Here is a 27730-nt window from a genome sequence, read left to right as displayed (position 1 = left end):
AAAGGCCTAGTGGATGAGCCAAGCTTTCACCTGCTTCCTGAAGTAGAGAGAGAGAGTCTTGTTAAGCGGAGCCTTTCAGGCAATGCATTCCAGAGTGTGGAGGCTACGCCGGAGAAGGCTCGTTTGCAGGTATCCCATTGTGTGATGCATAGGAGCCAACTTTTCAAAAATTAGTGGGGGGTGCTGACTGCAACCCAATATTCTCCCTCGGCCTGCCACCAGAAAAAAAAAAAAGAATTCTTAGATTGAATTCAAAGATAACATGAAGCTCCATTTCCTGAACTTTAGCTTGCACATCATTCTCGAGACCTTACTATACCATCAAAGCACTGTCCTCTAGAAACAGAGTGGGCCCGGCAAGAGGGCCTGGAATCGTGCAATGGATCATAAAGTTGATCCCAACACTCTGAATGTTTTAAAATCCAAACCACACCTTTATACAACACACATGTCATAACAGCACTAACTCCCAGGACACGAAGAGCCTACAACCTCATGTGTGAAAAGGCAGCACTGTAAATACTACACTGGACCTTAAAGCACCAATACACTACCTAGTGGAAAAAAAACAAAACAAGATCTCAATGCAGATACCACCTCCTAGAATACCGCACTGTGGTCACTCATGAAAAACAGATGCAACAACAAATGTATCAAAAGGGACCAGGGATCAATATAAAGGGGAAAAAAGAAAACGGAAAACCTGAAGAAGTCTGACTCGGCATACAACAGAACTAGAGAAAGTGAAACTAAAATGCAAAATATCAGAAATGTGCATTTCCAAAAGCTGAAATATTCCAATTAATAAATTCAGAATAAAATACTTTGTTCTACCTTTGTTGTCTGAGCATTTCATTTTTCTGTTCCCTTTGGTCCCAGTGTCCCTTTTTTGCATCTGTTTGTTTTCTTGTCTTTGCTGTGGTCAGTTTATTTGACATTTTTTTTCTCACTCCATGTCCACCATCCTCATCCATCCTAACATCTCCCCTCTGGGTCCCTGTCCTTCACCTTCCTCCATTTTCAGCATCTGCTCTCAGTGTCCCGATTCAGCCCTTATGTTCAGCATTTCCCCTTTGTACATAAGTACATAAGTAGTGCCATACTGGGAAAGACCAAAGGTCCATCTAGCCCAGCATCCTGTCACCGACAGTGGCCAATCCAGGTCAAGGGCACCTGGCACGCTCCCCAAACGTAAAAACATTCCAGACAAGTTATACCTAAAAATGCGGAATTTTTCCAAGTCCATTTAATAGCGGTCTATGGACTTGTCCTTTAGGAATCTATCTAACCCCTTTTTAAACTCCGTCAAGCTAACCGCCCGTACCACGTTCTCCGGCAACGAATTCCAGAGTCTAATTACACGTTGGGTGAAGAAAAATTTTCTCCGATTCGTTTTAAATTTACCACACTGTAGCTTCAACTCATGCCCTCTAGTCCTAGTATTTTTGGATAGCGTGAAGTCGCTTCACATCCACCCGATCCATTCCACTCATTATTTTATACACTTCTATCATATCTCCCCTCAGCCGTCTCTTCTCCAAGCTGAAAAGCCCTAGCCTTCTCAGCCTCTCTTCATAGGAAAGTCGTCCCATCCCCACTATCATTTTCGTCGCCCTTCGCTGTACCTTTTCCAATTCTACTATATTCCCCTTTGTATGTCTTGCCCTATCCGGCATTTCCCCCTCTTATGTCCCTCCGGTCAGAATTACTCCTCTGTGTCCCTGACCCCCCCCCCCCCCCCAATCCAGTATTACCCCTGTGTTTCTACCCCTTCTCCCTCCATGCCCAACATCTCTTCTGTCTCCCTATCCCTCCCCTCTCTCTTACCTTCTTCCCCATGGGGCCAGAATCTCTCCCTGTGCTTCCCACCCACACCCTATGACCTCCTTTTGGACAAAAAGATGGTGTTTGTTGAATGTGGTTGCATTTACTTGATCAAACAGTATCCACATCCATCAAGAACAACCTTTTCAGAAAGGTTGTTTGGGGCCCCCCAAAGTCTGCTGGTTTGGCTGGCGAGGGTCCCTAATCCCTGCATAAGCTTTCCTATGGCGCTATTCGGCATCACGTTGCCTATCCTGCTTCCCCCCTCCCCCACATACAGGCTCAGTTTTAGTGGAATTGAGCATGTGTGAGCTTTGCACATGCTCAATTTCACTAAAACAGAGCATGTGTCGGAACAGGAAAGCGAGGCAGGCAGTACAGCTATGTGGGATTGCGGCAGGGGTTGAGAACAGTGGGAAGGTGGGACAAAAATGTCGTCCCCCCCCCCCCGTCCCCCCCCCAAAAAAATGTAAATGCACAGAGGGAGTAAGGTGGAGGGATACAGATGAGATAGGAGCCACACAGGCTGGATTCTGGACAGGTATGGGTGGGTGACGGTACACGAGCTGACATGCTGATCCATTCTGATTCTTGCTGCTTTATAAAGATTTACCTCTTTATTTCTCTTCTCTAGGTCACTGTCTGAGCCTGAACAGGTGTCTGTTGCTGCTGCCTCCTTGGAGGGCCTGAGTCCATTAATACAAGAATTTAATTATCAGTAGACCTGGCCCACTGCTCTAGGTACAACTAATTCTATCACCTCCCAGCTAAAATAAACATTGTTATGTACCCTGTTGCCCTCTGCATCCATTTTTATTTCCTTCTGTGAGGGTATTTACACCTTCAGTTACAGGTTACATAAAAAAAAGAACTTGGTGGTTCTTTTCATAAGAACATAAGCGTTGCCATACTGGGTCAGACCAAAGGTTCATTAAGCCCAGTATTCTGTTTCCTGGCATGGTCCCAAAAGGGTAAAACAGATTTTATACTGCTTATGCCAGGAATAACAAGTGGATTTTCTCAAGTCCATCTTAATAATGGTTTATGGACTTTTCTTTTAGGAATGGGGCCAAACCTTTTTTAAACCCTGCTAAGCTAACTGCTTTTACCACATTCTCTGGCAACAACTTCCAGAGTTTAATTACATGTTGAGTGAAGAAATATTTTCTCCAATTTGCTTTAAATTCACTACTTAGTAGTTTCATTGCATGCGCCCTAGTCCTTGTATTTTTGGAAACAGTAAGCAAGTGATTCACATCTACCTGTTCCACTCAGGATTTTATAGACCTCTCTAAAATGAGGATAGGAGTGTCCCTAAAAAGGAGAGCTGCCATGAGACCAGAGAGAATCTGTCTTCACATCCACAGAGCTGAACACCTCGCAACAGGGAAATTTAAATATACAAATTAAAAGCCCTTTGTCCACAAACATTAACATGAAGTTCGTGTAGCATGAGAAGATCCCATTTCACCTCTCTGGTGTTTATGTCACCCTCTATTGTTATCCTGCCAGTTCCCAGAGTAGAGAGGACAGGGCACAGTGAACCCCAACACGCTTTGGTTGGATATTGACCTGTGATTATTATGGATGCCATTTCTAGTCAAGTCTTTATATCATCACTAATACTGACAAATGGACTTTCCTCTCTGTGATTTATGGCACAGTTAGTCACACCCTTCTTCTGGAAGGACTTTCTCTCTTGCTCTCAATCAGTCGTAGGATCCTTTGCTCTTCCTAAGACAGCCAACGTCACCTGCTCCAGAGGGCCAAGGCCAGCTGCTGAGCTCCTGGATGTAACTTTACTCCTCATTTTATGTTAAAAAAAAGACACAGCTCCAGGATCCTTCTTTTCTGATTTTATTATAGTTCCCATAGTTTGTTACAGTACAACATAATACAGATATTTACAACCACTCCCTTGACTTAATGTGAAGAATTTATACCTCCTGTGGATAGTAGACACTCCAATGTCATTTAGGACCACAGAAGCGGGGGCTGCCTCTATTCCCAGGTACACTGCTTCCTTAACACGTTACCTGTAGGGCCAGCATTGGGAGGGTGGTGCAAACAGCCCAACTGCCCTGGGAACAGGGTCCCAAAATGTCTGAGGCTGAAGGAGATACAGCTGGCTAGTTGGCTTTCGAGCCCCCTCCAAAATGTTTGTCCCAGGATGCAGCATATTTAACACCGGCCCCGCCTTCCTGATTCCGCTACCGGAATTGCCTGACTTTCTACTAATTTTATCATATTGATCCTTCCTTCATGATAAGGCCGGGGACAGTCTCTCCCTGTCTTTAGGACTCGGGGGCTCTTGTCTTCACGTTATTAATGTCTAAGCATTTAAGTCAATGTATCTGTAAGCTGCCAAGACAGCAGAACTGTGAGAGCTTCAGAGCAGGTCCTGAGCTTTCTGTTTTGTCACCATGAACTCATTATACTTCTGCAGATTCTTTTCACGGTCTGGCTGTCTGAGGTAGTTAAAGTAACAGTCAGCAAGGGGGGGTCCGTCTCTCCTGGCCACCTCAAAAACTACAAGGACTATTTCTAGAGAATGGAGACAGCGAGGGGGAGAATGGTATACAGTTAATCCGACAGCCAGTCTGTAGCAATTTGCATAATTTGGTGAAGAGAGGTGGATCTGTCGCTGCTCCAATGGTTCAAGAACCTACCTACTATAATTAGGCGAGTTTCTGATCTCAGCAAAGTAAGACGAGATGCTGCTTACTGGCAGTAGTGTCCGATATAACAGATCTTGGCTATGAATCAATCACAGTATGTCTGCTAAATTACAGTTCCTAAAAATCCCTTCTTACATTAAGTGAAACGAATCAACAAATCTCATAATCAAGTTGTGTTTAGAGAAATCACCCTCAGTATAAAAACCAGAGCTGAGGACTGTGAGAGTACCTGAATAATTCCAACGGATACTTTGATTCTTTCCAACTGCGGTCTTCTTCCGTATGTAATTAATGTTTTATATTTGAAAGGAAAGTCTGGGCTGCTTTTTGTGCAGCAGCTGCAAAGTGCCAAAGGGGTTGAGAAAAGAGTTAACCAGTTAACAGCCTCATCTCTAGCTTCTCTTTCCGCATAGCACAAACTGGCAGCTGGAGGATGTCACTGAGGGGGGCCGCTGGGTTTCTCATCACTGCTGTACAGTTTGCGAAGGCTGGCGTCGAGAAGCAAATCCACAGACCTGTAACAAAGATAGAAAACAGTTTAAGGGCTGAAGGCAGCACCCCAAGTACCATGTCAGAACATTTTATCAGCAGGCAAGAGTTAATGCTATGTGGGGAGCGCTGGGGTGAGGACAATCTGAAACCTGATAGGTAAAATCAGAAGTAAAACCACTGTTGACAAAGTGCATAAGTACATAAGTATTGCCACACCAAAGGTCCATCAAGCCCTGCATCCTGTTTCCAACAGTGGCCAATCCAGGTCACAAATACCTGGCAAGATCCCCAAAAAGTTCAATACATTTTATGCTGCTTATCCCAGAAATAAACAATTGTGCCTGTGCTCTGTCGAGCATCAAAATATAACAAAATATTTAAACACACATGAATACAAGTGTATTGCTTCTTCAGCTTATTGAGAGTGGAGTAGTCTCATATGTAACACACGATAAAGATTATTTGATTTTTCACCCAATGACTGGGTGTATTATCTGTGTGTATTGTCTAATCATTGACTGAACCTCCACCACCCTTTGCTAATCTTATATATGAAGATATATTTCTGTTTATCAATATGCTATCATCTAATTTTATGCAGCACTTAGCTTGAACAAGTTGGTGCTCTTAAAACCCTGACAGGTCCCCGTTTCGTGGCTACTTTTTCAAGGGGGAGTCACCAGTTCTAAAACCAAAAACAAGATGCAGCACAAAGTTACTTACAAAATTGTTCTAAAAGGCATATTAGTTGTATAATTACTTGTATTCTAAATAAAATTGCTGTTAGCTTACCAAGTAACAGTCTCAAGTGCAACTGCAGCATTACTCTGTCTCTCTCAAAAATGGCCACGGCGTCTTTTTGTTAGTGCTCAGCCGTGCCAGCTAGTTATGAAGCTAGCTTCAAAATAAAATTCCTTAACACAGTCTTCTAACTAAATAAAAGCCCTGTCTGAGACTAGTATAGAAAACTGCCACTGTTGATATTCATCTTGTATGTCTCGAGCAAACACTCCTTAATTGACCATTTGTTTGTGGCAAAAGTTTTAACATATCAAAAGATTTTTCTATATATTAGGAAATGGAGAAAATTGAAAAACATTGAAAAAAATTATGTTAAACTTAGTGCCTATTGATAACTCTAGAACTGATATGGGAATATTCAAAAACCAGTGTACGTGTTTATTATAAACCATACAACCAGAGACAAGAACTGAATTGCTCACTTCTTATATCAAAAGGGGAATATTATGTTAGAAAAAACAACTCCACTGTGTGTAAGTGTTCAAACCCCTTGGTTCTATAGTATCCAGTGTAAAAATCCAAAAGGTTTCACGCTGTAAAATTTTTCTGTTTAAATCACCTCCTCTAGTGGAGGGAATCACTTGTTCAATCACCATACATTTAAGATCTTCGATGGTATGATTTTGCGATGTCCAATGTTGTACCATAGGTGCTCCAAAATTTTGTGCAGTAATTCGTGAACGGTGTTCAATCAGTCTCTCATGTAATGACCTCATTGATTTCCCAATATAATATTTGTCGCATGGACATTTGATGTAGTAAATGATGCCCGTGGATCGGCATGTAGTTCTGCACTTTAATTTATAACTCCTGCCGTTACAGACGAAATCTGTCCCTTCAATGGTTGTGGGGCATGTTTTACAACGAGGTTTCATGCATTTAAAGTGGCCAAAGTTGCCTGCGTTGTCAATGGGAACCATAGGTAAAACCGCTGGACTTAAAATTTCTTTCAGATTTTTGGAACGTGAGAATGCCGTCCTGATGTTGTAATTTGTGAACACTGGGTGTGCTTTAATGATGTCCCAATGGCGGCGAATAATAGCAGCAGTAGCCTCTCCACCCGGAGTGTATCTTGTCACAAAAGTCATAATTTGTCCATCATGTTGTGTCCGTGGTGGAGATTGGAGCAATAATTCTCTGTTGTTGTACTTGGCTCTGGTGTAGGCTCTCTTGATGGTTTTGTGTGGATAATTTCTCTGCAGCAATTTAGAACCAAAAGATTCAGAATGTGCCTTGTAATCGGCATCTGTAGTACAAATCCGCTTGAAGCGGAGAAACTGAGAAAATGGAAGACTTCGTTTTAATGCTTTGGGATGGCAACTACTGTATTCTAAAAAAGTGTTCCGGTCAGTGCTTTTAACAAATACATTGGTAATGAATTGCTTCTCTGCAAGGAGAATCTCAACATCAAGAAAATGTATCTTGGATTCTGACCACGTTAAAGTAAATTGGATTCTGGCATGACATTGATTCAGCCAACTATGAAATGACTGTAATTGTTCAATACTACCATACCACACAATGAATATATCGTCAATGTATCGTTTCCATGTCCCTAGCATGTCATTGTAAGGAGATCTAGCCAACCATTTATCTTCAAACTGAGCCATAAAAAGATTGGCTAGAGTGGGAGCGAATGTCGCTCCCATAGCCACCCCAGATTTTTGTTTGTATAACTCATTTTGAAAGCAGAAAAAATTACTGCATAATGCTATTTCTGCCAGTTTACACAAAAAATCAGTGGGGACTTGATGTGGACTGGGACGATTGTTTAAGGTTTCACCAATAACTTCTAACAATTCGTTTTGAGGAATCATAGTATATAGAGATTTTATGTCAAAGGTTGCCATAATAATATGTGAATCTGGTAACTGTATATCCTGCAATATATTGAGAAAGTGTGTAGTGTCCTTAATGTATGTGGGAGTTTTTTTCACCACGTCTTGAAGGAACGTATCTACATATTGGGACAAGGGTTCAAGCAGTGAGCCACGGGAAGACATTATCGGTCTTCCTGGAGGGTTACTTATGTCTTTATGGACTTTCGGTAATGTATAAAGAATTGGAACGATAGGGAACCGCCTGTTCAAATAATTGAACTCCTTGTTTAGAAATCCTGCTTCCTCCGCCCTTGTGGTTATTGCCAGTATGTGTTCTTGGAGCTGTTTTGTGGGATCCTGATCTAATTTAACGTACGATGTCGTATCGGCCAATTGTGAATGGATCTCAGTTATATATTGAGATCTGTCCAAAATTACAGTGGCCCCGCCTTTATCGGCCCGTTTAAATACAATATCAGTGTTTTTTCTCAACGATTGGAGGGCTTTACGTTCATCTCGGGTCAGGTTATCATGAAAACGGTGTGATTTATTATTGTTGGTGTTGTGTAACCGACCCACATCTCTTAAAACTAGCTGTTTAAACACTGATACTATGGGATCGGTCGGGATGGGCGGGATCCATTGGGATTTATCTTTAACTCGGGAAGAGGAATCATGTCTGGCCTTGTCATTGAAAAAGATCTTGAGTTGCAAAGTACGAATGAATTTTTCAAGGTCAATTCTAAATTGAAAATTATTGAAAAATTGAACAGGTACATATGAAAGGCCTTTGGAAAGCAGAGAAATTTCAGTCGAAGTAAAGGTATGTGTCGACAAATTCATTACATTCTGATCTATTGGAACTGGGACCGCGTCTTATCCCAGAAATAAGTAGTTGAGGTGCCCCAAGTCCGTTTTAATAATGCTCTATGGACTTTTCCTTTAGGAAGCTGTCCAAACCTTTTTTAAACCCCGCTAAGCTAACCGCCTTCACTACATTCTCTGGCAATGAATTCCAGGGTTTAATTACACGTTGAGTGAAGAAACATTTTCTCCGATTCGTTTTAAATGTACTACATTGTAGCTTAATCGCGTGCCCCCTAGTTCTAGTATTTTTGAAAAGAGTAAACAAACGATTCACGTCTACCCATTCCACTCCACTCATTATTTTATAGACCTCTATCATATTTCCCCAAGCTGAAGCCCTAGCCGCTTCAGCCTTTCCTCACAGGGCAGTCGTGGTACTGACACATGGCATAGCAAAGAGGCGTAAAGATTTAGAACAGTCAGCCGAGAATCATGAAAGCCAGACTTCAAATCCTGCTTCTCCTCACTGATACTCCCGGTAGGGAAGGGTCTACCAAGACTACATGAATTGTAACTAGCCTTCAACATGGATTTGCAAAGGAGAGTACAGTGGAGTCTCACTTATCTGACATTCTGGATTATCAGACATACCTAGGTGACGTCACAGCATCGTTAATGAGACAAATTCGGAATTCTTTCTTTCCTAGCGTCGTGTTTAGTTAAAAGGCAGCAGTGCTAGGTAAGATTCAAGGCCACATAAAGCTTGTCTAGTTACTGCTTCCTCTTTTGAAACATGCATTCAATATGCCTTTCTCCACTTTTTCTGTATTATCCAACTTTTCAGTTATCCAACTACCTGTCAGTCCCATTTACATTTATTTATCTAGACATTTATACCCCACATTATCCTGACTGTACTCGAGTTCAATGTGGCCAACAGTAAATAAACAATAGAAAAGATTTACAAAGCCATAAACAAAACATCAAATATAGACCGTTGATGGCCAGTTGCAATCTAAGATACTCCATCAATGGATAGAAACTTCTCAAAGAGGAGAGTTACATCAGATAATAGAGACTCTAATTAAATCCAAATTCAGGTATTAGTCTAGCTCTGTAGCACATGACCTGATGTGGGGTAATATCTACCAATGGGTTAGTTTGCATATACCTTGACATAAATGAACCTCACTCCTAAGCCAGGGTGTGTGGTGTATGATCTCAGTCTCAAATTTACTGCTAACACTTGTCATAGTACATGCATTGTGTCAAAGAGAGTTTCCTTCTGAAGTTCATAAGATGTAACATGTATGGTTAAAGAAAACACCTGAAAGGCTCAGCTGCAAAGGTTAGGATTTTAAATCAAGCATGGATGTTGTTTACAAATACCAATTTGGAAGCCCAGACCAAATGTATTCCACGTATTAGTAAAGGTGGAAAGAAGAACAAACAACATCCAGCATGGTTAAACTGAGAAGTGAAAGAGGCTATTAGAGCCAAAAGAACACCTTTCAGGATATGGAAAAAAAGATCCAAATGAAAAAAATAAGAAGCAACATAAAAGCAAGTTAGACGTAAAGTATTGATGAAGAAGGACAAGATAGCCACTCAGGACGGAGCACCCCCTCCTCCGAGCAAGGGGGGTGCGCTGGGCAGTGACGTGTCTGTCGGCTCTGCTGGTTCCCTGCCCCGGAACACGAAGTTGATGTCAAAGGGGGTAGAAGTTTCCCCCCTCCCCCCCCCCCACACACCAGATTCCAAGAGACATCAACAATCTTTCAATTTTCTCCTGTATTTCCCCAGGAGGTTTCCTCTCGCCTCTAGCAAAATCTTCAGTGTGACACCTAGACAGAATCTGACGTGTGTTGCATTTTGTTTTATTTAAATAACGTCTCTTGGGTTACCTGAAACCTTTCTTAAAGCAGGGAAAAGGAAAAGAACTCTGTGCCAAAAGGAAACCCATCAGATGACGAACAGAGCAGTAAGGAGAAGTCCAACAAAGTGAAGTCACAAAACCTGATCTCGTAAAATATATGTTTAATAGTTCAACAATAATCATTCCAAAGAGATCTCGCTCAACTATAGGTCTAGAGGCATGAGGGATCAGACTTAACACGGCTATATTTCGGTGGTGATGCCTGCGTTAAGAGACATGCAATCCAGGAAAGGTATCACATAAATTTTGTTCAGATCTAACATAGTAGATGACAGAAGATAAAGACCTGCACGGTCCATCCAGTCTGCCCAACAAGATAAACCCATTACATAAGGTATGAGGTGATACAACATATGCATACCTAATCTTGATTTGTCCTTGCCATTTTCAGGGTACAGACCATAGAAGTCTGCCTGGCACTAGCCTAAATTTCTTAAGTTGTCGAAGCCCCTGAAAAGCTCCACTGCAACCCATCCAAATCTATTTAGCCACGAACAGGGCACAGACCATAGAAGTCTTGCCCAGCATTGGCTTTGCTTCCCAAATTAGCGGTGTTGCTACCTAATCTTCGCTAAACTTCTTTGGATCCATTCCTTCCAAACAGGATTCCTTTGTGTTCTATTTGGGTTCGAAGTCACTGCTGACAGTCTGTACGGTGATGCACTGGCTATTGTTGGTGGGTTGGATTACTACAAATAATCTCTCTACAAAATTTATGTTGACACCTTTACTGGATAAAAGGAAAAGAGGTAGGGGGTAGACCAAATATCTGTCCAAACAGTAGGCTCATTCAAAAAACAGTTCCAAAGACTCGATGCAGTCCTGCATTTCGGTGTTAATCGCGCCTGCTTCAGGAGTCAAACAAGATATCACAGCCACTGATGATAAAAACACATAAATTGGCTAGAGAATCCAAAGTACAGCACTGAACTCAGTTCCCCAGGACCAAAGTCCACCACCCTAACCACTAGGCCACTCCTCCACTTTGGAATTATTATTGTTGGAACTACTAAAACATATCTTTTACAAGATAAGGTTTTGTGACTTCACTTTGTTGGACCTTCTCCAAACTGCTCTGTTCTTTAGAAGATTTATTCTTTCTTTTTTTTGTGCATTTTCAGATGAGACGGGGCCAGGCAGAGCTGAGAAGCCACTGGCCACACGCACTACAGCAGGTGGAGTATTAATAACCCCTTAAGTCTGAAACATCACCCCCTCCTTACCTGTCGATGGGCTTGACGATGAAGGGGATGGCAGACAGTCCAACAGCTGTGGTCGTCCACTTGCGTACAGGGAGGGGCCAGCGTGTTGTTTTGCCCATGAGGTAGAGGGAAGCGGCACAGATACGGTTAATGGTAAAGCCTGGTATAGCCACAGATGCCAGGGCCTGCCAGACAAACGTGTCCACCACTGCAACGGTCACTCGCTTCTTCCTCTCTGAGTCCTGAGTGTGAGTCTGTCCATTAAGCAAAACAACACGGAGACCAAAGTTTAAGTGAGTGAGTGCTCTTACAGTGACAAACCCGCACAGGAAACAAACCCTCGGAGCATTCACTTTTCAATACCAGCTTTAACATAAAACATGCACCATCTGCTGGCCACTAAAAGAAATACACTTCAGGAAACAAGGCAGTTTTACAGGCTTAAAAACCCTCCACTGTTCTGTCAGTCTGCGAGGTAACTATCTCACAGGGCTGTAACACGGACCTGGGTCAATTCCCAGCTCAGCCGGGGATGCTGCTGCGGCGGCAGTGAGGGACAGAGGGAAGGGGAAGCCAGTCCATCATCGTGTAACGATGACGCCCAGTGGCTGGATTTAAAAGTCCATAAATGCAGGGTTTCTGGAAAAACCCTGTTACGTGGCCCCTGGTCTACAGCTCCTACTGCACTGACTGGATTACAGTTATTGAGGAAGGGATATGACAAATTGAGACATGCATCGTACACAGGCACATTTGTGGCAGTCATCTCACCCCTTTCCTTGTGTATCACATAGTGCTGGCTCAGTGTCCCTGTTCCTCTCTGTCCTCCCTTTATTAAACAGGGCTGGCTCATGTTCATTCAGACAGCATAAGGCTAAGAGGACCAACACATCATCATCTGCCCCTGCCCCTCCAGGCACCACTAACAGGTTCCCTGGGGTTTCTAGATCTGTGATCTCTCACTGACCAGCTGGTCCTTGTCAGACACTCTAGCTATGCCAAGCCTCCCTCCCAGGTCCCATCATTATCGCACTGAGTGAGTCACCACCTGGCAGTAAAGGAAAAGAAGGAAGCCGAAATCCAGGCACTGCCCTATATGCAACTTGCCAGCTTCCCCACCTCCCTTTTCACGAAGTATGAAAAAGCCAATCATGCCAACCCAACTGGGGCTGAAAGTAAACCCCATCGCTCCTGTCAGCGTAGGTTAATTCTTTTCCCCTGTTCCCAGCAGGTCTGACTGCCCTTCCTCCCTGAGCTCAAGAAGCAACAAGGCAGCCGATCCGCAAACTCCAATGTGGAAACAAACAGAGCAGATGCAAACAAATCTTTATTGTAGAGCTTCAACCTAATGCAATGCCCGACACAGGCCGTGTTTCGCCCACAAGGAGGCTGCGTCAGGGGCTATGCGATGTAAATATTCATCTTCACCACCAAGAAGCTTTGTAGTGTATATTTTCAACACAAAAGATTAATGCTCAAACGGTTAAGGCACCATAGTGGATAAAAAAAACAAACAAACACAATCACTGCACAGTAATCACAAACAACCGCTCTCCAGGACATGGCAGCATCCTCATGGGACACACACTAAAATGTGTGTGGATGCATCAGTAAAAGGTTCACATCGGGGCACACGCATATCTTCTTTTTTGCAAGAATGGATAGACAGATGCAGGTTCCTCAACAGATGCTCTCACTAGCTCATTTCTTTAATCTAACTTTTTCTTACACGTAATGGATGTAGGGGGGAAGGGGGAGTTGTTAAGTAGGTGAAATAATTCTTCTTCGTCACTCCAGGAGGTCATCAGCGCCCAGACCTCAAGGGGTATTGATGAGGAGAGTTTTGTGTATGAGAAATTGGGAGGGGATAGGTGACCAACTGTGATATATTTTTCCGCAATTATGAGTGATTTCTTGTTCTGAGTCCACCTTAAGAGTGGACTAACACGGCTACCACACTCCTCTACTTGTTCTGAGTATGGAATGTACTCATATCTTCTAATATAATAAAACGCACCGTGAACGTTCTGAAGACAACGTTCTGAAGTCACTCAAACACTCCCTGGCTGTAGGGTTCGTGGATTCATGGTGTGAAGCCACCCAGCCGTCTCTGCCCCGCCCTCGCGTCAAACGTCATGATGTCGAGGGCGGAAAAAAAACCAAACAATTCCGGCAGCGCAGCGTCAGGGAAGGAGGCGGCGCTCCCGACGTCTCTAGCCTTCCCTTCGCTGTGTTCCGCCTTCTTCTGACGTCAAGGATGACGTCAGAAGAAGGCGGAACACAGCGAAGGGAAGGCTAGACGTCGGGAGCGCCGCCTCCTTCCCTGACGCTGCGCTGCCGGAACCGCCACGCAGGTAAATTTAAAAAGAAGAAAAAAAAAAAGGGATGTTGGGGGGAGAGAAGAGGGTGGGCAGTAAAGTTGAACAATGGGATCGGGAGGGCAGGGGAGAAACGACAGCATGGATGCGAAGGGGGGGGGGGGGGGGAGAAGAGGGCGGGCCAGGCTGGGACATGGGAGAGAGAGAAGCATGGATGCGAGGGGGGGTCATGGAAGGGAGAGAGGGGACTTGCTGGAAAAGGATGAATGGAGGCGGCAGGGGACAGAGGAGCATGGATGGGCATGGATTGGGAGGGCAGGGCTCAGGGAGAGAGGGGAATTGCTGGATAGGGATGAATGGAGGGGGCAGGTGACAGAGGAGCATGGATTGGGAGGGCAGGGCTCAGGGAGAGAGGGGAATTGCTGGAAAAGGATGAATGGAGGGGTCAGGGGACAGATGGGCATGGATTGGGAGGGCAGGGCTCACACTCTCTCTCTCATATACAATGTCTTTCTGACTCTCACACATTCTGTCTCACACTGTATCACATTCACTCTCTATGTGCCACACAGTCACTCACACACTCGCTTGGTCTCATACACTCACTCTCACAGAGAATCTGTGTCTCGCACACACTCTCTCTCTCGCCCACACACACACACTCTCTCTCACACTGTGTCTCACATACACACTTGCACACACTCTCATTCTCACACACACACTCTCTCACAAACACACTCACACCCAGACTAACTCTCTCTCTCACACACACACACTCACACTTTCACTCTGACTCTCAAGCAGTCACTCTCACATACACTCTCCCAAACATACACACTCCGAGGAAACCCTTGCTAGCGCTCGTTTCATTTGTGTCAGAAACGGGCCTTTTTTACTAGTGGATAATATTGTTGCTTTAGGGGTAAGTTGAGAAGGTCACTAGGGGAGAGAGGGAGGGAGTTACTGGGGTTACATAGTTTTGGTCCTGGATGCACAATTGATGTTACTCTGTAAGTTGTTCCGCTAGAATATCTATATAGCGGACAGTGTTATTAAGAGAGGGAGGGATGGGATGAGGTGGGGGGGGAGGGAGGGGGGTTATGGGGTAAAAATACTTGATGATGTAAACACGGAGTTGTATCCACCTTGTTGATTTGTTTACCGTGTATTCTCATGTTGTTTTTTATTTTTAAGGGTGGTGCTTGTTCAAATTGTTGAACATTAATCTAACTTTTTCTGCGTATATGAAGGGTTCGCAGTTGGTCTGGTAGAGAACGGAGTATACACCTAGTAATAATAATAATACTTTTTATGAGTTTGTTTTGCTGTGTTTTGTTGTTGCCTAAGTCTCTTTTGCTATCCTATTTTAAACTGAAGTTCTGATTCACTAAATTAGATACAGTAAAGTCTCGATTATACGACCAAAACGGGACCGACCCGTTATCGAATAAATGAAAAGTTGGATAATACGGAAAACAAAGGCAACCCCTCAAACAATGCAGAAACAAAGGCAGTGAAAGCAGGGTCCCGGCTCAGGTCACCGGGGGGGGGACTGAACTATATTCTTTAATGTTATAAACTGCTTTGATGTGACTCACGGAAGGTGGTATAGAAATACCTAAAGGAAAACATCAACTGCTGAAGTGTTTTCCACAAATTATAACAAATGATCTCTCATCTGTTGAATGCTTATTATTTGTTTGTTGCATTTTCCCACCTATTTGCAGGCTCAATGTGACTTACATAGTACCGTCAAACGCGTTTGCCCAGTCGGTGGTTAACAAATACAAAGTTGTCTAGTGATCGTATGAGGTATAGGTGGAGGGTTGGAAGGGATGAAGATTGCGTGTTGTCCTGTGCGATCATAGTCGTGCTGTGTTGGTAGGTGAAGAGGGTTACGTGGGGTCCTTGGGGTAGGCCTTTTTGAAGAGCTAGGTTTTTAGTAGTGTCTAAAACTCTTTGTGGGTTCTATATTTTAATTAGTTTATTGTACACCTGAAACTTCAGCTGGGGATACATATTCACTGATATAATTCAAAGGCAGACTGAAAATCAATTCAAAGAAATTGTTGATTTTAGGAGATTTTAACATGCCTCTCAGTGCTAAGGAAAACAGCATGTTTGTACTATTTGTGGAATCTATAGAGAATTGTGGCTTTAAGCAGATGGTGAGTTCTCCTACGCATTAGCATGGAAATATCTTAGATCTAAATTTTGTGTCCCAAGCTTTAAGTAATAGCTGGGACTCTGGAGCATGGTCTGATCGGTTTTGTATTCCGTGGTGTTTGAAAATTGAGAAACATTTGCCTAAATTTGGCTTAAATGTAAAGAAAATTAGGAAACCTGTTTTAAAAAGGCACTTATTGGAGGTAGACTTAAATGATATAGTAGTTCCACATTCACAAACTTTATTGGCTTTTGAACTGGAAGAAGGAGTGGACAGATGGGCTTTTAAAAGATGCAGCAGGTGAACTATTGGAGATTCGGGCAGTTACTCGCTCTTCTTTTCAATTAAACAAATGGTGACATCAAGGGCTGTTTCTTTTGAGAGGCCAATTGCGCCAGTTGGAACGCAAATGTTATAAGGCACTTTCCCAAGACCTGAAAAAATAAATGTAAAGCCAAAACTAAGTTTTAGTATTCTGAGGTTTTGTGAAGTAAAAGGGTTATATTAACTACAGATTAGCTAATGCACAAAAACAACCCCCATCATCATCTTTTCAAAATAGTTCAAGGATTGACATCTTCTAGATTTTCCACTTGAGAACAACCAGTTGACTTGTTCTAGATTTGCAGACTTTTTGGTTAGTACATTGGCCGATTTAACATTTTGGGTGATAGACGTCCAGATGAAATTTACCTTTAAATTCCTTGGGGAATGCTGGTCCCAATTTCAAGCAGTTACCGACTCAGCAGTAGCCCAACACCTTCAAAATTTACATTCTTCATCAGCAGTGTTGGATTTTTATCCCTTTTCTTTTTCTATTCAATATAGTAAGATGTTCTTGCCACTACTTGCTTGTTTGGTTAATTTATCTCTTCAGAATAGTAAGGTTCCTGACAAATTAAAAGAACTCTTGAACCAAACAGTTTCTTTAATGCAGAAATCAAACAAGGAAAAATAACTTATAGTTGAGCTGTACTGGATAACAGCTTTTGCCCTTGCAAACTGGGAGTCTGTTCTCCACCAGCTCTCTCTCCATGCAAGGCAGAATCTAGGAGTGATCCAACAACACGCTGAATAGAGGTGCTCTTTATACTATTATATACTTAGCTAAACTACTATCGAATCAGAATCTAAACCCATATATATACGCTGATGATGTAACGATCTTTATCCCATTCAAACATGATCTAAGAGAAATCTCCTATGAAATCAACCAAAGCCTACATATTATGAATTCCTGGGCACATGCATTTCAACTGAAACTAAATGCAAAAAAACCCCAATGCCTAGTACTCACCTCGCAATACAACAAGAAGGAATTTACCACCATCAACACACCTAAACTAAGTCTACCAGTTTCGGACACCCTAAAAATTCTCGGAGTCACCATTGACCAACACCTAACACTTGCGAATCATGCGAAAAACATAACTAAAAAGATGTTTAACTCAATGTGGAAATTAAAAAGAGTCAGACCATTTTTCCCAAGGAATGTCTTCCGCAACCTGGTACAATCATTGGTACTTAGTCATTTGGACTATTGTAACTCACTCTATGCCGGCTGCAAAGAGCAAATACTCAAAAAAAACTCAAGACAGCCCAGAACACAGCAGCCAGACTTATATTCAGCAAACCAAAATATGAAAGCGCAAAACCCCTACGCGAAAAACTACACTGGCTCCCACTCAAAGAACGCATCACGTTCAAACTCTGTACCTTGGTCCATAAAATCATCCATGGTGACGCCCCAGCCTATATATCAGACCTAATAGAACTACCACCCAGAAACGCGAAAAAATCCTCTCGCACATTCCTCAATCTTCATCCTCCCATGTGTAAAGGTTTGAAATACAAATTAATGCACGCATCTACCTTTTCCTTTATGAGCACGCAGCTCTGGAACGCGCTGCCACGCAACCTGAAAACGGTCTATGAAATGACCAACTTCCGCAAACTGCTTCAACAGAATCTACCACAAAGATCAACACGTGTAATTGTTCATCCTTTAAGATATCCAGAAATGTTCTTTATGCTCTTTAATGTCTTTGCTCTAACACTATCATGTATTTCACCATCATGTACCCAAAGCTTTCTGTAAAACCAAATGTATACTCTTCTATTTCCAGTATCCACGATGAATTGTAAGCCACATCGAGCCTGCAAAGAGGTGGGATACAAATGTAATAAATAAATATTACATTGGTGCAATCTTGATAGCGTCACAGTACCTTGAAGAGGGTCAGTCAGCAAAATACAGCATAGGCAGTTTCAGTTCACGGAGGAGATATGCTGCAGACTAACTCTTGAAGACCCGAAAGGGGGATGACAACAATTAGTCCAGCATGCACAGAGAACAAGACAAGCCAATAGAAAGAGTTCCATAAGACACAGGGATCTGGGACATGTGCTCTGGAAGAGCCTATTAAAGAGAACTACAGGAATTTGTAGCTCAAGGGTACAGCCTTAATTAAAGGTACAGGCAGTGTAATCTGTTACAGACAATGCTTAACATATATATACAAAAACAACAAACAGCCTGCCTCCATGCAAACGGGGGCAGAACAAGTGGATATTTTAGTTACCATCCAATTTCTAGTTTGTCTTTACTGACTAGTGTTAGAAAGAGTTGTTCTCGAACGGCTGTCAGATTTTGTGGAGAAAAATCTAATTTTACATAAGTTGCCAGTCAGGATATAGAAACCATCATAGCAAAGAATCTCTTTTGTTGTCTATAATTAACGATGTATTGGTCATGGGTGATCAGGCCTATGAAGCTCTTTGGATTCAGTTAGACCTGAGCACTGCTTTCATTACTGTGTCACATCTGAAACCACCACACTGGGACAGACCAAAGGTCCATCTAGCCCAGTTTTGGAATGGTTCCGGTCTTATTTCTCTAATCGGGCGCAATCTGTGTGTTGGCGTCAAGAAATAACCTCTTAGACAACACCTCAAGGCTCATTACTTTCACCAATGCTTTTCAATTTGTATCTTGCACCCCTGGCTAAGCTCCATGAAAGTTGGAAATTTAAATTTCACTTCTTTGCAGATGATATTCAATTTTTGGCTTTTATGAAGGATGACCAGTCTAATGCAATGTCTGATCTTAATTGTAAGTTGATTTTACTTGATAAATGGTAGAATGATCGTAATTTAATTGTGAATGCAGAAAAAACTTGTGTCATGTGGGTACCTCGTAAATCCAAATTTTTGGAGATTCCAACAAGAGTGCAAGAGAAGTTGCTTCCTCTCAAGGAATAGATCCAACTTAGTTAAAATAGTTCATACTCTTGGTAACAAGTAGATTAGATTACTGTAATTACTTGTTTCAAAGTACTATCAAGACTAGTTTGAAAAGAGTCCAGCTGGTTTGAAATACAGCTGCGCATCTTGTGACAGGAGTGAAAAAGTTTGATCAGGTTACTCCTGTCGTAAAGGAATTACATTGGTTACTAATTCTGCTCAAATTCCATTCAAGATTTTGTGTTTGGTCTTTAAGGCTTTTGGCATGGGTGTTCCAAAATACCCTTCAGAAATTCTGTGTAAACAAATGTATCATCGTCCGTTGAGATCTTCTCGGCGAGGCCTACTTCAATTTCTGTCGTTAAATGTGGTTAAATTGACTTCAAGAAACAGATTGTTTTTTTGTTATATTGGACCATCTTTGTGGAATTCCTTGCATAATATTTATTTTATTTATTGCATTTTATCCCACATTTTCCCACCTCTTTGCAGGCTCAATGTGGCTTACAATGTGATGTTATTAGTAGATAGTAGATTAGGAGATAATGGTTAGTGTTACATAAAAAGTAGTATCATCGGAATTTAAATTAGTAAATACAAGTAGAAAACACTGCTGATAATAGGTAAGGTGGAGATGTCATAGAAATAGCGTCATCGAAATTCATACACGTAGACATAAGCAAGAACATTGTAGATAATAGGTAAGGTTGCGATGTGTTACTTTATAGTTGCTGCTCTTATTGGTATGCCTTGTTGAATAGGTGGGTCTTCAGGGATTTGCGAAAGTTGGTTAGTTCATATGTAGTTTTTAAGCTGCGCGGCAATGCGTTCCATAACTGTGTACTTAGGTAGGAGAAGTTAGACGCGTGCGTTAGTTTGTATTTTAGGCCTTTACAACTGGGGTAGTGCAGATTAAGGAATGTTCGAGATGACTTTTTAGCGTTCCTGGGTGGAAGGTCTATCAGATCTGACATGTAGGCTGGGGCATTTCCATGGATGATTTTATGAACTAGAGAACATATCTTGAACGTGATGCGTTCTTTGAGTGGAAGCCAATGTAATTTCTCCCTCAGGGGTTTAGCACTTTCATATTTTGTTTTTCCGTATATGAGCCTAGCTGGATCTTTGAAAAGTTTGTTTTTTAAACTTTTGCTTGTACATATGAAGTATCACATACCATATAAAAAGAGTTTATCTTGTTGGGCAGACTGGATGGACCGTACAGGTCTTTATCTGCTGTCATCTACTATGTTACTGGTACTGCATCATTAGTTAAACTGGTTCTTATAAAGGTTAAAAAAAAAAACCCTACAATTTTGGAATGTAAGTACTGTTTTCTATTTTTATATCTGCTGGTTGATGTATTATTTTTTTTTTCAGTTCAATTTCTTTTATTGGTGTTCAGTAAGGGCTCACAACATGGCAACAGACAGCAGTAAGAAGCAAAACCAGAACTCGGCCTAATAAGTAACAAGGTTAACGCTCAGTTATGTGAAGAGAGAAAGAAAAGAGGGAAAGGGGGCTGGGGGATATACATCAACATTTGCACATGAGGTACACCAAATTTGCACATATCACTGACGCACTAAAATGAGATGCAAATGGTAGCCATTTTTCTCTATAAGCTGCAAAGCGGGGAGATTTCTTAGCAAGGTGCAACTCGTATTTATACATTTGAAGCAACACGTTTCACCATTCCTGGTAGGTAACCTGTTGCAAAGCCTTCCAATGGGAGAAGATGACCTTCAACGCTAAGGATACCACGGTGTTAACCAGAGCCCCTTCACTAGGAGTCAGCAAACTGCGGAAACAATGGTCTCTGAGTATCACAAATTTATAAGAGATTACGCCAGGGAGATGAAAGATGTCTACCAGTTGCGCCCATATTTCTAACCAGTATTGCCGAATACACCCACAATCATACATAAGGTGCCTAAATTTGCGCACTTGAGACCGGCTGATGTATTATGAACAATATACGTACGATGTACTGTTGATATGTTTTATGTATAAATAGATTACATGTTTTATGTATCTTATTGTAAACCACTTTATAACTCATAAAGTGTTAAGCAGTACATCAAGTTAATAAATCAAATCAAAATTAAGTGAAATGTGCCTGAAAACGGGAGAAAAATACTGACTGGCATGAATGAGGCTCATGATGCCAAACCCCAGTACATGTTCCCGCCCAGCAAAGCAAGGAGAAATATTTGATGAAAAAATACCCCCCCCCCCCCACCCCAGTTCATTAAGGGCAGGATGTTTCCAAAGCAAGTAAACTGAGATGTTCCACACTCCTTCGGTGCACTAATAATTCCACTGAGATACTCTTTCTGAAAATGGGAACAGCATCAGAAACCAGATTTATCTCTGCTGAAAAGAGATGATTAAACTTCTGAAATATAGCAGCAGCTTTTCACCTATATAATCAGAACCGCTTTGTGCTAATAAGAGCAATTTGAAAAGCAATTTACCCAGTTACGTTGTCTGTAAACTGGCATATGTGGAATCCATCAAAAACACGATTATGTCTACCCAGGTAAAAATTAGATAAGTCTGGACAGATTGCTGTGGCCAGAGAAAAATAATAACATTCAAAGACAAGGTACATCATACACTGCTTTTTGAAAATCGCCCCTGTTTATAAGTGCTCCAGCCTAAGCCAGAAAAAGATTTCGACCCATTGAACTGACCTCTGCGGTTCTCTGCACTGACTGGGGCCAGGGACGGGCTGATACATTTCCTCAGATACTCAGGAGTCTGTACGCTCTTTAACTGCCATTATTTTTCTATATTTAAAAGTGAATCTTCTGTCCTGATGGTTAATGATTTGAACTCTGCTGCTCTGTGAGGTCGGTAGTGGAGCCACAGTGACTTGAAACTGAGCAGAACCTGCCCCTGTGGCTGGAGAAAGGACACGGCGTGCATAACTCTCATATTTCACTGAATGCCGAGATACACAAGTTGGTCTGGAGAAAACCTCAACTCTGTAGGTTTCCCCTGGATCGAGAAAAAGCTCTGTATAGAAATTCTGTTCCACAGCCAGCCAAGAACTCTATCCCCCACAAAAAAGCTCAAAGGATCCCCCATAAACACTGATTTCCTGCTACTAGGGCTGGATTTCTGAAGTAGGCTGTGAAAACTGTAAAGCCGTTAATAGCTAGACTGCATGCTGTTTTACATTCTTTCATTTGTAATCTGTCACTTTGTATTTCTTATCTTTTCATTACTTTTTATTCTTTACTTTATTTAGGGTTGCATTTTGATTAAAATTAGTAATCACGATTAATTACATGAACATAAGAACACTGGGTCAGATCAATGGTCCAGTATCCTGGTTCCTAACAGCGGCCAACCAGGTCACAAGTACCTGGCAGAAACCCCATTAGTAGCAACATTCCATGTGGAATCTCAAAGAATAGCAAGATTCCAGAATCCTAAAGAGTAACAAGATTCTGGAACCCCAAACAGTGGCAAGATTCCATGCTACCAATCCCAGGGCAAGCAGTGGCTTCCCCTATGTCCATCTAAATAGCAGGTTATAGACTTTTCCTCCGGGGAACTTGTCCAAACTTTTTTAAAACCCAGATACACTAACCGCTGTTACCACATCCTCCGGCAACGGTTAAAGTTATGTTGTTTATTTTTTCCCCACTGGAGGGTTAAGTGACTTGCCCTGAGTCACAAGGAGCTGCAGTGGTAAAGAAAATAAATAAATAACATACCTTTAATCACGCAATTAATTACGATTCATTTTTTTAGCGCCATGCAGCCCTACCTGCTACACGACGGTAAACCCTCAACGCCTGCACAGCAGTGGAATCAAAGCTTTTTTCTTGGGGTTGCTGGAAGGCTGCGAGGCCTCCTGTTTAGAGCAAGGACACCAGAGGTAGGCATGAGAGAGTTAAAGAAGGCTCCCAGCTCAATCAGAACCCATCCTAACCAGAGGTATGGCGCCAAAGACTTTCCTTCACAGCTACCAGGGGTGCTCGCCCCCATATGTAATGCCCCTCCAACCCAGCCAAGCCATTCTTAATCCCCCTCTGAACACATACTCCTTAGAATTTGCACAGTAGATGAGAGCAGCTAAAACCAAGGCCCCACACAGTCTGTCGAACCACCCCAGCCTTCACTGCTCTATCTACAGATCTCTCTCCCACATTACATATTATATTTATTTATTTCATATATGTCCCACATTATCCAAATACATCAGGTTCAATGTGGCCTAACAACTTATTGTGATTAATAGCACATAAAGTGATACCGGATAATATACATTAAGTAGCAATAACAAAATTAGGATTGAGTAATTACTACTACTACTCAACATTTCTAAAGCGCTACTAGGGTTACGCAGCGCTGGGAAATGAATGCTAGAGGCAAAAAGGTAACAATTTATAGTCATCCATGTATAATAACAATTAAAAATTGAACTGAGAAATTGAATAATTGTATATTTAGGGGTTTAAATTATGATCACCCGTGATCTTGATGGCCTGACCTCTCCAGCTGTTTGTCCTCACCCTAGTACCCGCTCTGCTCAGGATATCTCCTTTTTTGTCCTTAGCAGGAAGAGCAGGGAAGCAGTGCTGCCCATGCTGGGAAACGCCTCCACCCCCCCCCCCCTAAAAAAAACATTATATATGTGAAATATATACCACTGCCTGGTCTCTACTGCTTGTTGGATGGAATAAAAGTGCAGAGTAATTCTACTCAAAGCAAAACATAAATCACTTTCTCTCTTTAATAAAAGGCTTGGGGGGGGGGGGATATAACCTGCATGAAGTGGCAGTTAAACCTTAAATACAAAAGGGCGGGGGTATAACCTCCACGGAGTCTCAGGTACAACCCTGGCCACCCTTCTGGGCAGACTGGATGGCCATGCTGGACTTTATCTGCCATCATTTACTATGTTGCTACACTACCTTTCTCCCTCTTTTTTTGAGAGCCCTGATGCTGTTCAGTATAAATCCACTGTGTCACCTCTTCCTTTTTTGGTGCCTCTATCTTCCCTGTGCCCCTTATTTGGCAGCTTGACTCTTACTGGTAGTACTGCAGAAGTACCACTAGGGGTTGACTGGCACCAATATGAACTAGAGAGCTGCACGGGTGCGAGGATCCCCTCCAGGTCTGCAGGGATCCCTTAAGAGGCAAACTATATAACTACAGAACATATTCAAAGTTCTCTGTTCAGTCTGGCGCCTTCCTGTGCTCCTTAACCAGGACTGGGAGCTGGCACCAGTAACCAATTTACTCCCTTTTTATTATTTTTTTTTTATTTGTACCCCGCACTTTCCCACTCATGGCAGGCTCAATGCAGCTTAGGTACTTATTTGTACCTGGGGCAATGGAGGGTTAAGTGACTTGCCCAGAGTCACAAGGAGCTGCCTGTGCCTGCAGTGGGAACTGAACCCAGTTCCCCAGGACCAAAGTCCACCACTCTAACCACTAGGCCACTCCTCCACTCCCAACTTATTCTTGGCTGAGGGTCAAGCATCAGGGCTCCTTCTACACCCTAAAATCAGGAGCCTAAATCCTGACACTGCTGCACGGTGACTGGGACTTCCCCTCCCCTTCTACCAGGCTCTGTGGCACCCCCCAACCCTGGCTGGATGAGGAAGATGACGGAATTAAGTTCAGGTTTTGGCACCGAGCCCGCAAACTTGCTACTGCCAATATTCTCTCGATGAAATGTAAACTCACATGCTCTGTTCCTCAGGGGTGGCCAAGAAATCCATTATGGTCCCAGTCCATCATGTGGTCACAAAAAGGGAGAGGAGGAGCCTAATGGATAGAGCAGCAGACTGAGAACCAAAGGAGCCCAGTTCAAATCCCATGGCAGCAACTTAGGCAAGTCACTTGACCCTCCACTGCCTCAAGTACAAACTTAGACTGTAAAACCTCTGGGGACAGGGGAATACCCGAATGCTTTCAGCTGGTATATAAGGAATAACATAGTAACATAGTAGATGACGGCAGAAAAAGACCTGCATGGTCCATCTAGTCTGCCCAAGATAAACTCATATCTTGAATTTGTACCTGTCTTTTTCAGGGCACAGACCGTATAAGTCTGCCCAGCAGTATTTCCCGCCTCCCATCACCGGCTCTGGTACAGACCGTATAAGTCTGCCCTCCCATATCCTCGCCTCCCAACCACCAACCCCTCTTCCCCCCACCTGCTCCGCCACCCAATTTCAGCTAAGCTTCTGAGGATCCATTCCTGCTGCACAGGATTCCTTTATGCATATCCCACGCATGTTTGAATTCCGTTACCGTTTGGAGTTCTTTTACTAAAGCTCAGTGCATGCTAAATGTTTAAATTTAGCATATTCTAAGCTTTAGTAAAAGGGTCCCTGAATTAACAAAAAAAAAAGTTACTCTTCCTATTAGGCTCTGCATTCACACCTACACTATGTCAGCACAATCAGAATGTCTATGACAGATATATGGAACAGGGCTTCCCAAACTTTTCCTGGGTCACCTCAACCAGTCATGTTTTCAGGATAACCTTAATGAATATGCATGAGATCAATGCAGGGCTTTTTTTGTGGGGGTGCTTGTGGGTACTGAGTACCGGCACCTTTTTCATTGTCTGCTAAAAATTGACCCATGGTCCCTAAGTTTTAATGAAAGAGCTCAGGCCCTACACAACAATTCTACCTTTGTAACAGATTCTGTGACTGGTTGCAGGGGTCCCTCAGTGATCACCCCATCCCTGAAGGGTAGCCTGGCATTTGGGTACCGGCACATTTTTCACTAGAAAAAAAACACACTGGATAAATGCAAATATTTATTTATTTATTTTTGTTACATTTGTACCCTGCGCTTTCCCACTCATGGCAGGCTCAATGCGGCTTGCATGGGGCAATGGAGGGTTAAGTGACTTGCCCAGAGTCTCTCATGGATATTCATTGCAGATATCCTGAAAACCTGACTGGCTGGAAGCCCCAGGATAAATTTTGGAAATCCATTTTGATACCAGTCAGCTCAGCTGCGCAAATGAACCCAGGGGCGGAGGGGTGCTTACCACGGCTGCCTTCATTCCCTTATCAATGGCATCTGCTGTCACGTATGCTGTTGCCACACCATAGCTTGCCCACACCAGCGAGACAGGGATGAGGGCTCGGAAGGATTCTCCCACTTCATTGGCATATCCTGCAACAGAAGACACAGCCTGAATGAAGGCAGGAAAAACTCGGGGCGGGAAGGGGGGGAGAGGATTAGTCCAAACTGAGAGGTGGAGAGCGAAATGCACACCCATGACTAAAGACCAGCTCCCTCCAGAAAGTTCTGGCTGGTTGGAATATCACAATGAGGTACCCGATTAGTGTCTGCAGAGACTCAGTAGTGTCCTATCACTGTGAACCAGGGGCGTTGCTGCTATGGGCCACGGGGCCCTGGACCCCCCTACCGACGACCCTCTCGACCCCCCCACCCGCCCGCCGTCACCTACCTGTGCTGGCGGGGACCCCATCCCCCGCCAGCCGAAGTCTTCTTTCCTTTCAGGTTTCTGAGTTTGACGTGCAGGACGTCAGACTCAGAAACCTGAAAGGAAGGAAGAAGACCGGCTGGCAGGGGATGGGGTTTCCCGCCAGCACAGGTATGCGATGGCGAGCGAGTGGGGGGGTCGAGAGGGTCGGCGGCGGTGGGGGGTGTGTGTGGGCAATGATGATGATGGCCGCGGCGCTACCGCTGAAGGTCAGATATGCCCCTGGTGTGAACTTCCTCACAGCAGTGCCCTGAGACCATTTCCAGCGTCTCAGCTAGGGCCTGTGGATTTTAAAAGGCTGGGTTTCCTCATATTACTGCTTGCAGCCTCGGCAGTGAGATTTATCACGGGGGGGGGGGGGGGGGGGGGGGGGAATGGTCACACTGTAATTTCATGCGTTCATCTTCAATCAGGTAAGTGTCATGAATTCTGGTCTTGCCTGCCTTCATACTTTATTCTTGAAACCCCAGCAATATGATTAATTGCTCGCTGATACCCGTATCCGATTACGTCTGCGGGGTAGTGGTGGGGAAAGAGTTTCCTAATCACAAGCCTTTCTTCCCAAAATGTACAGTTAAACTTAGTCCCTTTCTACATTCCTCTCTAAACACACACGGTAAAAGACGGATCCCGCAGGGAAAGAAGACCTGGGTCTCTCTTCCTACTCCCATTCCGTCCCACACACTCACTCACCCAGGTATCGAACCCACGTGTCCCTATACAGGTCTCTGTCCTCCATGCCGACCCCTACGCACACACCCGACCGGCCCGGGACAGCTGGAGAGTATGCGTGAAGGACAGGCAAGGCTGCGCCCTAAGGGAGCGTCACCAAATTACAACGTCCATCCTGTCCACAGCTTGTAGGGAGGAGGATGAACATTCAAAAGGAATTGCAATGCATGGAGAAAAGTTCTGTCTGGACTAAAACGTGGGCAGTTCCCCACCAG

General features: G+C 43.2%; 1 protein-coding gene across 3 annotated transcripts; it reads right to left on the bottom strand.

The window, feature by feature from the left end:
- Positions 1 to 53: 53 nt before the first annotated feature.
- MTFP1 (mitochondrial fission process 1) lies at positions 54 to 27730 on the bottom strand. 3 transcript variants are annotated; one of them, XR_003943827.1, is made up of 5 exons: positions 27477 to 27730; positions 26322 to 26449; positions 11582 to 11814; positions 4732 to 5017; positions 54 to 212 (listed from the first exon to the last, which is right to left on the bottom strand). XR_003943827.1 is itself a non-coding variant. In XM_030219158.1 (4 exons), the coding sequence occupies exons 1-4, from the start codon at positions 27520 to 27522 to the stop codon at positions 4939 to 4941; spliced, it is 486 nt and encodes a 161-aa protein (XP_030075018.1). In that variant the 5' UTR covers positions 27523 to 27730; the 3' UTR covers positions 3668 to 4938. The 3 variants fall into 3 exon arrangements, 1 of the variants encoding a protein (XP_030075018.1); XR_003943826.1 differs by lacking the exon at positions 54 to 212 and adding an exon at positions 3668 to 4368; XM_030219158.1 differs by lacking the exon at positions 54 to 212 and having other exon boundaries at positions 3668 to 5017.

This window comes from Microcaecilia unicolor, chromosome 11, assembly GCF_901765095.1.
Source record: "Microcaecilia unicolor chromosome 11, aMicUni1.1, whole genome shotgun sequence".
In the NCBI taxonomy this organism is placed as follows: Eukaryota; Metazoa; Chordata; class Amphibia; order Gymnophiona; family Siphonopidae; genus Microcaecilia; species Microcaecilia unicolor.
This window is presented reverse-complemented; position numbering and strand designations above follow the sequence as displayed.

What these genes read in the sequence shown, in the direction of transcription:
- MTFP1 (XM_030219158.1), bottom strand. Translation starts at nt 27,522, where the DNA reads ATGGAGGACAGAGACCTGTATAGGGACACGTGGGTTCGATACCTGG. An exon ending in CACGTGGGTTCGATACCTGG is followed by an intron (nt 26,450 to 27,476) that starts GTGAGTGAGTGT and finishes CTTCTGTTGCAG; the next exon opens with GATATGCCAATGAAGTGGGA. An exon ending in AGGGAATGAAGGCAGCCGTG is followed by an intron (nt 11,815 to 26,321) that starts GTAAGCACCCCT and finishes CTTAATGGACAG; the next exon opens with ACTCACACTCAGGACTCAGA.